The following is a 15,000-nucleotide window of genomic DNA, read 5'->3' on the forward strand; positions in this document are numbered from 1 at the left end:
GATGTGGGTGAATATTCTTTATCCGTATGTACGTACGTATGTATATTCCCGACGCCGACTACTGTCCCCAAATCCCTCTTGGCCGAGAGAGTGGGGGATGTAACTTGGGTAAGACACTCTCCACTATAATCAGATTCTGGCCCAGATAGTCGGGACAGCGCTTACTTTCCATCTGCTGTTGTAATGGTCGTTGTCGAACACGACTGACTGTCATGATGATGACTGATGGAGTCTCCCGTCGGACCGACGGATGAGTAGGCAGGCAGGCAGGCTTATCTTTCGGTGTGTTCCGACATTAGCCTGGTTGCCTGACCAGCACAGGTGACATATTTTAGTGAAAAGGAGTTGTACAGTCCCTTCCCCACTCTATCGCCTACCGACGCTCAGAGTCTCACAGGTACGTGCAGAACGGCCTCGGCAGGTGCAGGTGTTTTTCTTCGAAGTTCCGTCTCCTAGAAGGACTTTCAGCCAAGGATAAGAGCTTCCCCTGCCGTTTGGTCGTCCTCTTCCGCCTTCACAGCCGGTCCTCCGCCTGGTCCGTCGTTGGGAGACTTCACATGCGGCAGGTTACTAGTACTGGGTTACATGGTACCAGTAGCAAGGGCTATCCCCCTGACCTGACAAATTGACTGTCATACATGTATGTATATAATCATGAATGTGTGTGTGTGTGTGTGTGTGTGTGTGTGTGTGTGTGTGTGTGTGTGTGTGTGTGTGTATGTGTCTGTGTGTCTGTCTGTGTCTGTGTGCGCGCTCGCGCGGTATGCATGCGCGTGCATGCGTGCGTGCGTGTTTGGGCACGAGGTGCGTGCAGGCGGGACGCGTGCTGTGCAAGGTGTACAACTTCTTCGAGGAGTTCAGCCTGACGGTGTCCGTGCTACTGCTGGTGCTGATCGCTGCCGAGCGCTACGTGGCCATCCTGCACCCGCTCAAGGCCCGGCAGCTCTTCACGCGCTGCAGAATGTACTCCTCCCTGGTCAGTTTCAGTTTCAGTCAGTTTCAGGCCCGGCAGCTCTTCACACGCTGCAGAATGTACTCCTCCCTGGTCAGTTTCAGTTTCAGCTTCAGTTTCAGGCCCGGCAGCTCTTCACACGCTGCAGAATGTACTCCTCCCTGGTCAGTTTCAGTTTCAGCTTCAGTTTCAGGCCCGGCAGCTCTTCACACGCTGTATAATGTACTCCTCCCTGGTCAGTTTCAGTTTCAGCTTCCGTTTCAGGCCCGACAACTCTTCACACGCTGTAGAATGTACTCCTCCCTGGTCAGTTTCACTTTCAGCTTCAGGCCCGGCAGCTCTTCACACGCTGCAGAATGTACTCCTCCCTGGTCAGTTTCACTTTCAGCTTCAGCTTCAGGCCCGGCAGCTCTTCACACGCTGCAGAATGTACTCCTCCCTGGTCAGTTTCACTTTCAGCTTCAGCTTCAGGCCCGGCAGCTCTTCACACGCTGCAGAATGTACTCCTCCCTGGTCAGTTTCACTTTCAGCTTCAGCTTCAGGCCCGGCAGCTCTTCACACGCTGCAGAATGTACTCCTCCCTGGTCAGTTTCACTTTCAGCTTCAGTTTCAGACCCGGCAGAATGTACTCTTCCCCCCTCATTTTCAGTTTCAGTTTCAGCTTCAGTTTCAGCTTCTCAAGGAGGCGGGTCAGTGCGTTCGAACAACTCCAATATGATTTATTATACGCTACCCCACATCACATCTGCTGAGGCAGATGCCTGACCCTGACCCTGACCCTGACCTGACCCTGACCTGACCAGCAGCATCACCCAACGCGCTTAGTCAGGCCTTGCGTGTGCATGCTTATATATGTTTGTGTTACCTATCAGCGTGGATTTCCTTTTTTTTTCTTTTTTTCTTCTTCATTTAGTGTATGTGATATGTGTCACAACACATACACTTTCACCCGACCCCAGACACACACCCTCCCCCCCACGCTCCACCCCCTCCTCTCCCCCCCTCCCCATCCCCCCGACCCCCCCACCCCCCACACACACGCACACACACATATACACACGCACACATCACACAGCACGCAACAGTTCAGTTCAGTTCGGTTACTCGAGGAGACGTCATAGCGATCGCACAAATCCATATACATCGGCACGCACGCACGAACACACACACACACACACACACACACACACACACACACACACGCACACACACACACACACACACACACACACACATACGCACATACACACACACACACACATACGCACACGTGCACACACACACACACACGCATATCCCATCCACACTCCCCCCCATAACACACACACACACACACACACACACACACACACACACACACACACACACTACACACACAGATACACACACACACACACACACACACACACACACACACACAACTCATCCATACACACACACATACACACACACCACTCATCCATCCACACACACACACACACACACACACACACACACATCACCCACTACCCATTACCCACCCACCCCCCTTCCCTCCCTACACACACATATCCCATCCACACTCCCTCCCCAACATACACACACACACACACACACACACACACACACAGAGTGCCACCCGAATCCCCCCCCCCCCCCAAGCCCCCCACTCCACCCCCGACACACACAACCACACAACACACCCAAACCCCCACACCCACTAACCAACCAAACCACCAACCACCCAAACCTGGACATCACCACCCTATCACAACAGACTAACTACTTAATTTAATCAAATGCCGACACAGATAGCGGTGTGGACGGCCGCCGTCCTGTACAACGTGCCCCTCCTGCTGATCTACGAGACGGTGACCCTGGACGACGGTCACACCTACTGCTACCGCCACGACACTGACCAGCAGCCCATCCGCATGGATGCGTACCACGTGTGCACCTTCCTCCTCACCTACGTCATCCCTTTGCTCATCATGGCTTCCATGTACGTGCGCGTGTCCCTCACGCTGTGGAAGTCCAGCCCTGCCAACCTGCTGCAGGCGACTGAGAGGTAGGTCAGGGGGTCAGGGTCGGTCAAGGTCAGGTCAGGGTCGGGTTGGGTCAGGATCAGGTCAGGGTCATGTTGGGTCGGGGTCAGGTTAGGTTGTGGTCGTAGTCAGGTCAGGTCAGCGTCATGTTAGGTCAGGGTTAGGCTGGGTCAGGTCAGGGTCAGGGTCATGTCAGGTGTAGAAAGCTTCTGCTTGTCGTTGTTATTTGTGGTGGTGGTGGTGGTGGTGGTGTGTTTTAATATACATGTATTTGCAGCGTTGCTATGTTGGAAGGTGTGCAGAATGGTCAAGACGCTCATCTGCCAATACAGAGTCCGTTTGGATCTGGGTTCGAATCCCGCTCTCGCTCTTTCTCCCAAAGTTTGAATGCAAAATCCAACTGAGTGTGTGTGTGTGTGTGTGTGTGTGTGTGTGTGTGTGTGTGTGTGTAAGGGTGGGACAGGCGAGAAAATGGCTGCTGGACAGAAAAAAACAGGCGAGAAAATGGCTGCTAGACAGACAAAAGATTAGTTAGGGTTTTGTATGTTTTGTTTTATCTTTGGGTTTTTTTTTTGTTGTTGGTTGTTTTGTTTTTTTTTGTTTGGTTTTTTTGTTGTTGTTTTTGTTTGTTTGTTTGTTTGCTTTTGTTTTCATTATCTTGACAAACCGTATTGCCGACGCACCAATGATACGCGTAGAAGTCTGTGGTATTTGAAGCATCTCAGTGCACGTTCTCTACTGTCTATAACCCTTTTAGGAAAACGATATTGTTTCCAAATTCACGACTTAAACGCGTTCAGTATATACCTGGATCAGAACAACGCAACAGATTCAGTTTCTCAAGGAGGGGTCACTGCGTTCACACAAATCCATATGCGCCACGCCACATCTGCTGGGTAGACGCTTGACAGCAGCATAAACCAACGCGCTTGTCAACCCTCGAGTGTATGCATATACATTTGTGTACCTATCAGAGTGCTGAACACTATGGATTTTTTTGTCAGTGCACCTAGTGCGTGCATCATCGCACGGGACCTCGGTTTATCGTCTCATGCGAATGACGAGATGCTCTGTTTAATTTTCCAGTCAAACTTGGGAGAGAAGGAAAAGAAAAGAAAATGGGTGGCGCTGTCAGTGTAGCGACGTGCATTCCCTGGGGTGAGAGAGCAGCCTCAATTTCTAACAGAGAAATCTGTTGTAACGAAAAGAGTAATTCAAAACCGTTCTGCCACCTTACTTCCAACATCACCCTCACCCCACCACCTCCAGACCCACACCACACACACACACACACACACACACACACAGATGGACGACATTGAACGTGACAGGTCAACCTGACACGGCGGCCGGAAAGAAGAAGCACAACGACGACACTTCCGGTGACAGTCGGACAGACGTGGGTGTGGGGAAGTGCAGCATCAGACTTTTGGAGGACGTGATATCTATTTCTGTGTGTGTGTGTGTGTGTGTGTGTGTGTGTGTGTGTTGCAGGGAGGGGGGAGCAGCCAGCGTGGCGGGCAGAACTCACCACCAGGGAGGAGGGGCCATCGACTCCAAGAGATCCGAACATGATGCCAAGGGTAAAGGTGAGCCGAGCCCTGGAACAAATTGTCACTTCTTCTTCTTCTTCTTGTTGTTGCTGTTGTTGTCGTTGTTGTTGTTGCCCTTCTTCTTCTTCTTCTGATCTGCCCGCCTCCTCTTCCTCATCCCTCTCCTCCGCCATCTCCTCCTCCGCCATCTCCTCCTCTGCCGTCTTCTTCTACTTCTGATCTCCATTCCTCCTCTTCCTCCTCCTCCTCCTTCTTCTTGTTCTCTTATTTTTATTTTTATTGTTCTTGGTTTTTTTTATTTGTTTGGGTTTGTTTTTTTTGTGTGTGTGTGTGTTTGTTTGTGTTTTTTTGTTCTTCCTGTTGTTCTTGTTCTTGTTGCTGTTATTGTTGTTGTTGTTCTTCTTCTTCCTCTTCTTCTTCTTCTTCTATCTCTTTCGTTATCACGCTTCTGCACATCTCGTGCATTAGCAATGTTCTCAGAGTGTTTGTTTTGGTGGGGTTTTTTTTGGGTTTTTTTTGTTTGTTTTTTTTTTGGGGGGGGGGGTTCCTCGGAGTTTATTTTCCTGGAAGTCTTCTTTTCCCCTCCCACTCTGGCGGATTGTGGAAACTCAGCTCAGCTCTCAGCTCAGCTGCCCCATGGCGGTTGCCGTTGGGGCGCTACAGATGACCTGTCAACCAGTCCTCTCCATCCATCCCTGTCTTTCGCACATTTGACCGCCTCGCTCAGCTTCAATCCTGTCCATTCTGTGATGTTGTCTTCCCATTTCTTCTTCTGTCTTCCTCTCTTCCTTCCTCCTCTGACTGTTCCCTGGAGCACTGTCTTGGCAAGCCCCTCTCCTCTTGTTACGTGGCCGAACCATTTTAATTTGCGCCTCTTGATGTTGGTGAGAAGATCTTCATAGGGACCAATGGCTTGCCTTATTCTGTTTTTGACTTCCTCATTGGTTATGTGGTCTTTGTAAGAGATGCCAAGCAGTCTTCTGAAGCATCTCATTTCTGAGGCCTGAATCCTCTTCTCTAATTCTGCTGTAAGGGTCCATGTTTCACAAGCATACAGGAGAAGTGAGTAGATAAGGGAACGCATGAGTCTTATCTTTGAGCTGAGCTTGACTGCCTTGTCCTTCCAAATGGTGTTCAACTTGGCTAGTGTTGCAGCTGTCATTGCAATTCTGGCTAATACTTCAGGCTTGGACCCCTCATCTGAAACTATTGCTCCAAGGTATTTGAAATTCTTCACGGTTTCAAGCTTTTCTCCGTTGGCAATGATGTCAGTTTGGATGCCATTGTCATTGTTTGTCATCAGTTTTGTTTTGTTTGCACTGATTTCCATGCCGTAAGCTGTGGCGGATATGTCTAGTTGCCTGACCAGGTTCTCCAGTTCTTGTTCTGAGCCTGCGAGTCCGTCTATATCATCAGCAAAACGCAGGTTTGTGATTGTTCTGCCACCAATGCTGACTGTTCCTTGGTGGTCTTCAAGTGCATCTGTCATAATTCTTTCAAGGAAAACATTGAAGAGTGTCGGCGAGAGCAAACATCCTTGTCTCACTCCAACTGTGGTTCGGAACCAGTCTCCAATGTCCCCGTTGAGGTAAACTGCACTGCTGGCATTCTCGTAGAGGTTCTGTATGGCGCGGATGAGGTTTGCGTTGATGTTGTAGTAGTTCATGGTCGCCCAGAGTGCCGCATGCCACACTCTGTCGAATGCCTTCTTGAAGAGTTCGTGGTAGAGTTCTTGTTGGTGTCAAAGGTATCTCTCGCTCAGAATCCTCAGATTGAAAGTCTGCTCAGTTGTGCTGCGTCCTGCCCTGAATCCTGCCTGCTCTTCAGCTATAATTGCTTCAGCCTGGGGTCTTAACCTGTTCAATATGATCCTGAGCATCACTTTGCTAGGATGGCATATCAGGCTGATGGTGCGGTAGTTATTGCACTGTTGTAGGTTGCCTTTCTTGGGTATGGTGATCACTAAAGACTGGGTCCATTGTGTTGGCCACTCTCCTGTCTCCCAGATCTTCTGGCTGATTGCATGTAGCGCATCGATCATAGCCTCACCCCCTGCTTGTACCAGTTCACCTGGGATGCTATCAATGCCTGCTGATTTTCCTTTCTTCAGGGACTTCACTGCTTCCTCCACTTCTTCTCTGAGGATGGGGAAGCTGTCTGTGTCTGTTGCCGGAGGGGTGTTGAGCTTCTCTGTGTCTCCTGTTGCACGGTGTGAGTATAGATCTGCGGTGTACTCTGTCCACCTGTTCAAGATGTCTTTGGACTCGGTCAGACACTTCCCGTTTTTGTCGAGAATGGTGCTGGGCCGTCCTTGCTTGCTGCTGGTGAGGTCCTTCACTATTTGGTAGGCCTTCTTGGCGTTGTTTTCTTTGAGGTCCGTTCAATGTCGTTGCACTGATCAGTAATCCAGTCTTCCTTTGCCTTGAGCATGCTCCTCTTGACCTGCTTGTCTGCTTGCCTGTACTTGTCCGCTCCCTCACCACTTCCATACTTAGATTGCTTGAGGTCTCTCCTTTCGTCACACATCTTGAGTAAGTCTGGTGTGACCCAAGGCTTCTTGGTGGTCCGCTTCTTGCCTAGAACTTCATTGTCCGTCTCAGTCACTGCGGTGTTGAATGTGTCGATGAAAGTGTCTGCATCTGTGCCGTCTGCGTCAAGTAACAAGAGTGGGGCGAATTTTCCTCCAATCTTGGCCTCGAAGACTTTTACCACGTCTGGGTCTTTTAATTTCTCCAGATCAAACTATTGTGGAAACAACAGAAGACAAATCTACAGGTGGATTTCAACACGGCAATTTCCTTCCTGCCTCTTGCTGTTTTAGGTGAATCGAAACACTGATGCAAGCGATGTTCATATGAGGCTGCGAACATGGTGTCAGTTCACAGTTGTTGTTATTGTTGTTGTTGCTGCTGCTACTGCTGCTGCTGCTGCTGCTGCTCTTGTTGCTGTTGCTGTTGTTATCCATGTAATCATTACATTAACATGTAGCCTACCTACCGATTTTATGGGGCATAAACCTTAAATAAAATAAAAAAGAAAGAAAGAAAAAGAAAAAAGAGTAAGATCACTTGGGAAAAAAAGGCAGCCCACTAAAAACACCAAAACACACACACACACACACACACACACACACACACACACACACACACACACACACACACACACACACACACACACACACACACACACACACACACACACACACACACACACACACACACACACACACACACACACACACACACATTTCTTTAATCAGTTCAGTGCCAGAGAATTTTGTTTAAAAAAAAAAAGTGCTCTCCCCTTGCCAGGGAATTTTGAGGATTCGTGGGTAATAAATCACACAAAATTCTAGCACAAAAGTTATGAGTGATACAGAAAGAAAGTAAACGTTTTTGTGAAGGAAAATGAGTGTAGATTCTGCTTCTGAGATTTTATTCCCAATTAGGTTGATTGTAGGTAACTGTTCAGGCATATAAAGTCAAGATAATAATTTTTGTGCAACAAAAAAGTCTTTACCACCTCTACATAATGACACCCTTAAAAAAAAGATATAAAATACAGCTAGAAATAGCAAGCCTATTGTCAGATAATATCTGTAGAAGAAATTAAAACAAGCAAAAAGTGTATGAAAACAAATGACAGCTCTTACAGACATGTAAGTAAATCACTTTCCCAATAATCACAAAAGTGAGCAAAAGTCAACGTAAAAGGTCAATCATAGTCCCAGAAACTGAACAGGCATGTTTTTTGACAGCAAAGAGCGTTCGGGAGTGAGAGGGTGAAGTTCTTTGATGACGTTCACTCCTTTCAAGTTGCATGGGGACCGATTAAAGTGTCTGCCGTACATCTGGCTAGCCACCTTTTCAAACAAGTCATCCCGCTGAGTCAGCGAAAAAAAGCATGAAAAACAAAAAGCACATGTTTCACGGCCAGTGCAGGTTCCACCCTGCGTTTTGTGAAAATCGTGGGGCATTGGTGGTTGTCGATTGCCTTCTGTCTGCTTTGAAATATGAGTTCACTCTTCCAAAAAGCCACGCCCCCTTGATGACCTCTGGCTGGCATTCGACCAATCGTCTTGCATCACTCCTCTCCCTCTCCGTCCCCTTTTTCCAAATACTGGCTGCGTGTATTCTGTCAGTCATAGCCAGTTGTTCAAAAACGCTGTCTGAGTGGATGGACGGACTAAATTACCATAAAATGGGTAGTCAGTTTCATAACTGTCGTTGTCAATAACCTTCGTTTTCAAACCAATCATCAGGCAAGAGAGATCTTTCTCCATCGCGAAAGCTGTCCATAATCACAAGCAGGGCTTTCAGAATTGTGTAGATCTGCTGACTGTGACTATTTGCTTTACTGGACAGAGTTTTCAATGCATTTGTTTGCACATGATGCAACCCCCTTTTCCACGCGCGTATCATGTGGTCAGTTAGCAAATTGTTATCGAGAAGAAAGAGGTCTTCTACCTGATGTAAGTTCATTTAAATAGTATTTTTTATAATCCAGACACATCATAATCACAAGCAGGGCTTTCAGAATTGTGTAGATCTGCTGACTGTGACTATTTGCTTTACTGGACAGAGTTTTCAATGCATTTGTTTGCACATGATGCAACCCCCTTTTCCACGCGCGTATCATGTGGTCAGTTAGCAAATTATTATCGAGAAGAAAGAGGTCTTCTACCTGATGTAAGTTCATTTAAATAGTATTTTTTATAATCCAGACACATCAAACTAAGTCTACAGAGTCTGTTTATGTGAATTGAACCAAACTCCAATCGGAACATATGCAGGACGTCAGTGGACGTCTTATAGGCACTATGGCAATACATTTTGTAGGACGTCAGCTGACGTCTTATAGGCACTCTACTGGTTAAAAGTAATATTGATGAATAAATACATAGATATATAATAAATAAATAAAACAAACCCAACCGAACACCATGCGTTGCAGAAGGGGAAAGCCGAAACAGCAGCATCACCAGCCACACCAGTCACACCAGCTGCAGCTCAGGCTCCGCCACCACGTCCAGGACTCACAAGCCAGGGCCAGCAGGAGCAACAGCAACAGCAACAGCAGCGGCAGCAGCAGCAGCAACAGCAACACCAGAGACAGACAGGGACAGGGACAGAGACAGGGCTGGCAGGACAGAAATCTGCAACACCAACAGCAGTCGAGCGGCAGCCCCCTCTGCCGAGGCCAGCAGACCTCTGCTCCTCGCCTGCTACTCAGACCCCGGCATGGGAGGGCAGACGGCCTCTGCTGCCTCCTCTTCCTCCTCCTCCTCCTCCTCCCACGGCCACCGGCACGCCGCTGCTGACCCGGCTCATGCTCACGTGCCCGGGAGGAGGACCCCACCAGCCTTTGGAGGAGGAAGAGCAGGAGGTGGAAGAGGTGGAGGAGGAGGAGGTGGTGGTGGTGGAAGAGGAGGAGGAGGTGGAAGAGGTGGAGGGGTAGGAGGAGGAGCGGTAACTCTTCCCGGGCTGAACACGAAGAGGATGCGTGACGGTGTGTACGCCATCCGCTCTGCCGGTGCCAGCAATACGTCATGTCGCTACCAGGTCAGCGATTTCCTTTGTTTTTCGACGTTTTTCAAATGTTTTTTTCTTCTTTTTCTTCTTCTTCTTCTTCTTCTTCTTCTTCTTCTTCTTCTTTTTATTATTATTATTGTTATTATTTTAATATTATTTTTAGTAAACGCGTGATCTGGAATAAACAGTTCCCAGTGCCTTTTTACGGGCCTTTTACTGGGCATTTACTGGCTTAAATCAAACCACCATGTCAGCTTACTGCAGCCAGTGAAATAAGCTATTGAAGGATGCATGGGTGAATATCAGTAGCCTGTGTGTGTGTGTTGGGGGGGGGATGAATGAATGAATTATATGGATACTTATATAGCACCTATTCTCGGTCGGAGACCAGGCTCTAAGCGCATCACCATCTATCAAACTCCCCTCCCACCCATTCATCCACCAACCACCCATTCACCCAACCATCCACCCATCCATCCATCCATCCATCCATCCACCCATCCATCCATCTATCCATCTATCCACCCATCCACTCACCCACCCACCCACCCACCCACACATCCATCCATCCACCCACCCACCCATCCATCCATCCATCTATCCAGCCAGCCAGCCAGCCATCCACCCACCCATCCACCCATCTATCCATTCACCAACCCGCATACTCACTCATCCATCCATCCACCCGTCCATATCCACCCACCCACCCATCCACCCACTCATCCACCCATCCATCGACCCATCCACCCATCCATCCACCCATCCACTCACTCACAACCCCACCCCCACCCCCCGACACACACACACACTAACTCACCCATCCACCTGTCTACTCATCCACCCATCCATCTACCCACCTACCCACCAACATATCCACACACCAACCCACCAACATGCCAACTCACTCATCCACCAACCCACCCATCCACCCGTCCACCCCAGGTGACGGCTCACCGGGTGCTGGAGGCTCGCCGCAAGGTGATCCGCCTGCTGGTGGCTGTGCTGGTGGTCTTCGCCTGCTGCGTGCTGCCCTTCCACGTCAAGCTTCTGCTCCGCTACGGGCTGCGTGTCTACTTCGTGCACCAGCCCGTGGGCCTGCTCGACTTCCTGTCCCAGGTGGGCTGTTCAGGGTTTTTGTTTGTTTGTTTGTTTGTTGTTGTTTTTTGTGAAGGACTTAAACTAGGAGGCAAAACTGCACTGGCTCTTAGTGCTACAGCCTTGGGGGCTAGTCGGCCTTTGGGAACCATCCCACCGCTGACTGTCACAAAACCTTCTTGGCCTAGAGAGTCGGGGTGTAACTTGGGCAAGACACTCTCCACTATAATCAAATTCCAGCCCAGATAGTCGGGACAGCAGTTGCCTCCTCTGCTGTTCTGATGGTCATAGTTGAACACGACTGACTATCATGTTATCATAATTATGATGATTATTATTACTATTAATAAAGCATCATCATCAGCATCATCATCAGCAGCAGCAGCAGCATCATCATTACCATCATCATCACCACCATCACCATATTTTCAATCATTATCATCATCAACAACACCATTATTATTAGTAGTGTGATTACTATCATGATTATCATCATTACCATAACTATTATTATTATTGTCATCACCATCATCATCACCAACATCATCATCATTATCATTACCATCATCATCATCATCATTACCATCATCACCATCACCACCATCACCATTATTATAATGCTGTTGTTGTTTTTTCCCCAGTTGCTGTTCTTCCTCAACTCGGCGCTGAACCCTGTGCTGTACAGCTTGATGTCTTACTCTTTCCGCCGCAGTGCCCGTCACGTGCTGTGCCGCGAGTCCCGCCCCCTACCACACTGACCTGCTCTTCCCCCACCAACACCCTCATAGTGCCAAACACGTGCTGTGCCGTGAGTCCCGCCCCCTGCCACACTGACCAGCTCTTCCCCCCCTCCCCAGCCCCCCCCCCCCCCGCACCCCCACAGTGCCCGTCACGTGCTGTGCCGTGAGCCCCGCCCCCTGCCACACTGACCTGCTCTTCCCCCACCACCACCCTCACAGTGCCAAACACGTGCTGTGCCGTGAGTCCCGCCCCCTGCCACACTGACCAGCTCTTCCCCCCATCCCCAGCCCCCCCCCCTCCCCGCCCCCCACAGTGCCCGTCACGTGCTTTGCCGTGAGTCCCGCCCCCTGTCACACTGACCTGCTCAACCCCCCCCCCCCCCACCTCCGCCCCCCCCACCCCCACAGTACCCGTCACGTGCTATGCCATGACTCCCGCCCCATGCCCCACTGACCAGCTCCCCCATCAACCCCTCCCCACCCATAATGCCCGTCACGAGCTGTGCCGTGAGTCCCACCCCTTGCCACACTGACCTGCTCTCTGCCGCCCCCCTGACTCCCCTACACACTGCCCGTCACGTGCTGTGCCTTGAGTCCCGCCCCCTACCACACTGACCTGCTCCCCCCTCCCCCCCCCTCCACAGTGCCCAACACGTGCTGTGCCGTGAGTCCCGCCCCCTGCCACACTGACCAGCTCTACCCCCTCACCCCTCCCCACCCCACAGTGCCCGTCACGTGCTGTGCTGTGACTCCTGTCCCCTGCCACACTGACCTGCCCCCCTCCAGCCCCCCAACCCCCTCACAGTGCCCGTCACGTGCTGTGCCATGACTCCCGCCCCCTGTCACACTGACCTGCTCAACCCCCACCCCCACCCCACCCCACCCCCACACCCCCACACAGTGCCCGTCACGTGCTGTGCCGTGACTCCCGTCCCCTGCCACACTGACCTGCTCTCTCTCCCCCCCCCCCCCTTCCCACCCCACAGTGCCCGTCACGTGTTGTGCCGTGAGTCCCGCCCCCTGCCACACTGACCTGCTCCCCCCCTCTCACAGTGCCTGTCACGTGCCACTCCCCCCCCCCATCACCCCTCTCCCCCCCAGTGCCTGTCACGTGCTGTGCCATGAGTCCCGCCCACCTCCTGCCACACTGACCTGTTCTCCAACAGCAAAGTCCACACCCAGCCACTAACTAGCCCACGGTACGACCGTATCGTACGACTTGACTTGGCTGTGCGACTCCATACCAATGCATACATGCATGTAAAACAAACATCAGGCGTCTGACACCTGTTCAACGACCAGCCAACCAACGTCCAGACAGTACCACCGGGATTGAACTCAGCCCCGGTACAGCTTCACGTTGCGGTTTAACGTTTAAATGTTCCATAACCTTTTACCGGCCATCGGGGCAGTGAATTCGTACCATCCACTGTGCCCAGGGGCACGGTATAGTGGGAAGGCGATGGGACAAATCCTACTTCTTCCGACGTTTTAACCTTCCCCTTCCCAAAACCGAAGCCAGGTAGTCGTTATCACCCAGGGTGGAGTGAAGAAAACCGGACTAAAGTGACTTTCCCAAGGACACAACACCAGTTGGGTGGGGGGAATCGAACCCTGACCAGTGTATCAGAAGTTCGACGCCTTACCGATTCTGCCACTGCGCCATCTGTTTGGCCGTAGGGGAGAAACGACAAAAAATGGTTGTTGAACTCCATTCCTACAGTACCACGGTCAGAACCTTCGCTCCCTGTTGTCCAGCGTGGATAAACAACACCGGTACATGTATGGGGGGGTGAGGGGGGGGGCTGGGGGGGACGGGGGGGAATGGTATCAGTGTGGGCGGGACAGAAGATTATGATGCCAGCAGCGACGAAGACTGGTGAAAATGTGGCCCCGTGTTTTGGGACAAGGCAATTTTGACAAGTTATTGTTCGTCCGATTCTGATTGGTTATTGTTCGTCCGATTCTCCGATTCTGATTGGTTATTGTTCGTCCGATTCTCCGATTCTGAAAAGGGGACTATACTCCGTTGTGTGCCGGTCGTGAGGACAGTGGCCGCTGACCTGATGACCTCCTTTTACAGCGCTGGTGCCGTGTGCAGGTCTTGCCTCGCTTCGCTGCAGTGCTGTTGGTAATCAGCTCTGGACAGTGGCATAAGGAGGAAGGTGGCAAAGAATTGTTAAAACGCTCAGCTGCCAATAAAGAGTCCGCGAGGGTGTGGGTTTGAATCCTGCTCTCGCCCTTTCTCCCAAGTTTTGACTGGAAATTCAAACTGAGCGTCTGGTCTTTCGGATGAGACGATAAACCGAGGTCCCGTGCGCAGCACGCACTTGGCGCGCTGAAAAAAAAGAACCCATGGCAACGAGAGTGTTTTCCTCTGGCAAAAACATGTAAAAAGAAATCCACTCTGATAGGTACACAAAATATATAAGCATGCACTCACGGCCTGACAAGCGCGTTGGGTTACAAGATGTGGTGTAGCGTAGATGGATTTGTCCGAACGCAGTGACGCCTCCTTGAGAAACTGAAACTGAAACGGCTACGCTGCTGTTCCTTCTCTCACGCTTAGCATCAGTGACCTGCTCAGCGCTGCAGGCTGTGAGCTGAACGACACGACATCCAGTTTTTCCCCTGACTGCTTTCATCCTGCCTGCACTGCCCGAACTGTGTGATGTGCGTGACGTGTGTGAGCAGCTAAGTCAGTATTAAAGGAAACGAAAAAACACAAAAGTGGTCAAGTATCAAAAGGACACGTGGCCAGCATTACAAGACACGTGGTCAGCATTAAAAAATCATCTGGCCAGTATCATAAGACCCCTGGCCTGTATTGAATATAAAGACACCTGGCCAGTACTAAAAGACACCTGGACAGTATTAAAGACACTTGGCCAGTATTAAAAGACACGTAGTATTAAGATGCCTAGCAAGTATTGAGACTATTAGAATTACTAAAATAACACTGCCCAGCATTAGAATATGCCTGGCTATTGTTAGATAAAAAAAAAAAAAACATTTGGCCAATACTAAAAGACACATGACCAGTATTAAAAGACACCTGGCCTCTATTAAAAGACACCTAGCCAGTACTAAAAGACACTGGACAGT

The 15,000-nt window shown here is 50.2% G+C and overlaps 1 protein-coding gene across 1 annotated transcript in view; it reads left to right on the forward strand.

Moving 5' to 3' along the window:
* Nucleotides 1–12,006, forward strand: part of LOC143295340 (uncharacterized) — a 45,695-nt gene extending 33,689 nt beyond the window's left edge. Inside the window, exons 3-8 of the mRNA XM_076606987.1 lie at nucleotides 815–976; nucleotides 2,743–2,999; nucleotides 4,471–4,565; nucleotides 9,483–10,090; nucleotides 11,003–11,176; nucleotides 11,797–12,006. Of these exons, the coding sequence (XP_076463102.1) occupies nucleotides 815–976; nucleotides 2,743–2,999; nucleotides 4,471–4,565; nucleotides 9,483–10,090; nucleotides 11,003–11,176; nucleotides 11,797–11,913 (1,413 nt within the window). The 3' untranslated portion in view covers nucleotides 11,914–12,006. The remainder of the gene's footprint in view (nucleotides 1–814; nucleotides 977–2,742; nucleotides 3,000–4,470; nucleotides 4,566–9,482; nucleotides 10,091–11,002; nucleotides 11,177–11,796) is intronic.
* The last annotated feature ends 2,994 nt before the right edge of the window (nucleotides 12,007–15,000 follow it).

Source organism: Babylonia areolata, chromosome 20 (genome assembly GCF_041734735.1).
Source record: "Babylonia areolata isolate BAREFJ2019XMU chromosome 20, ASM4173473v1, whole genome shotgun sequence".
In the NCBI taxonomy this organism is placed as follows: Eukaryota; Metazoa; Mollusca; class Gastropoda; order Neogastropoda; family Buccinidae; genus Babylonia; species Babylonia areolata.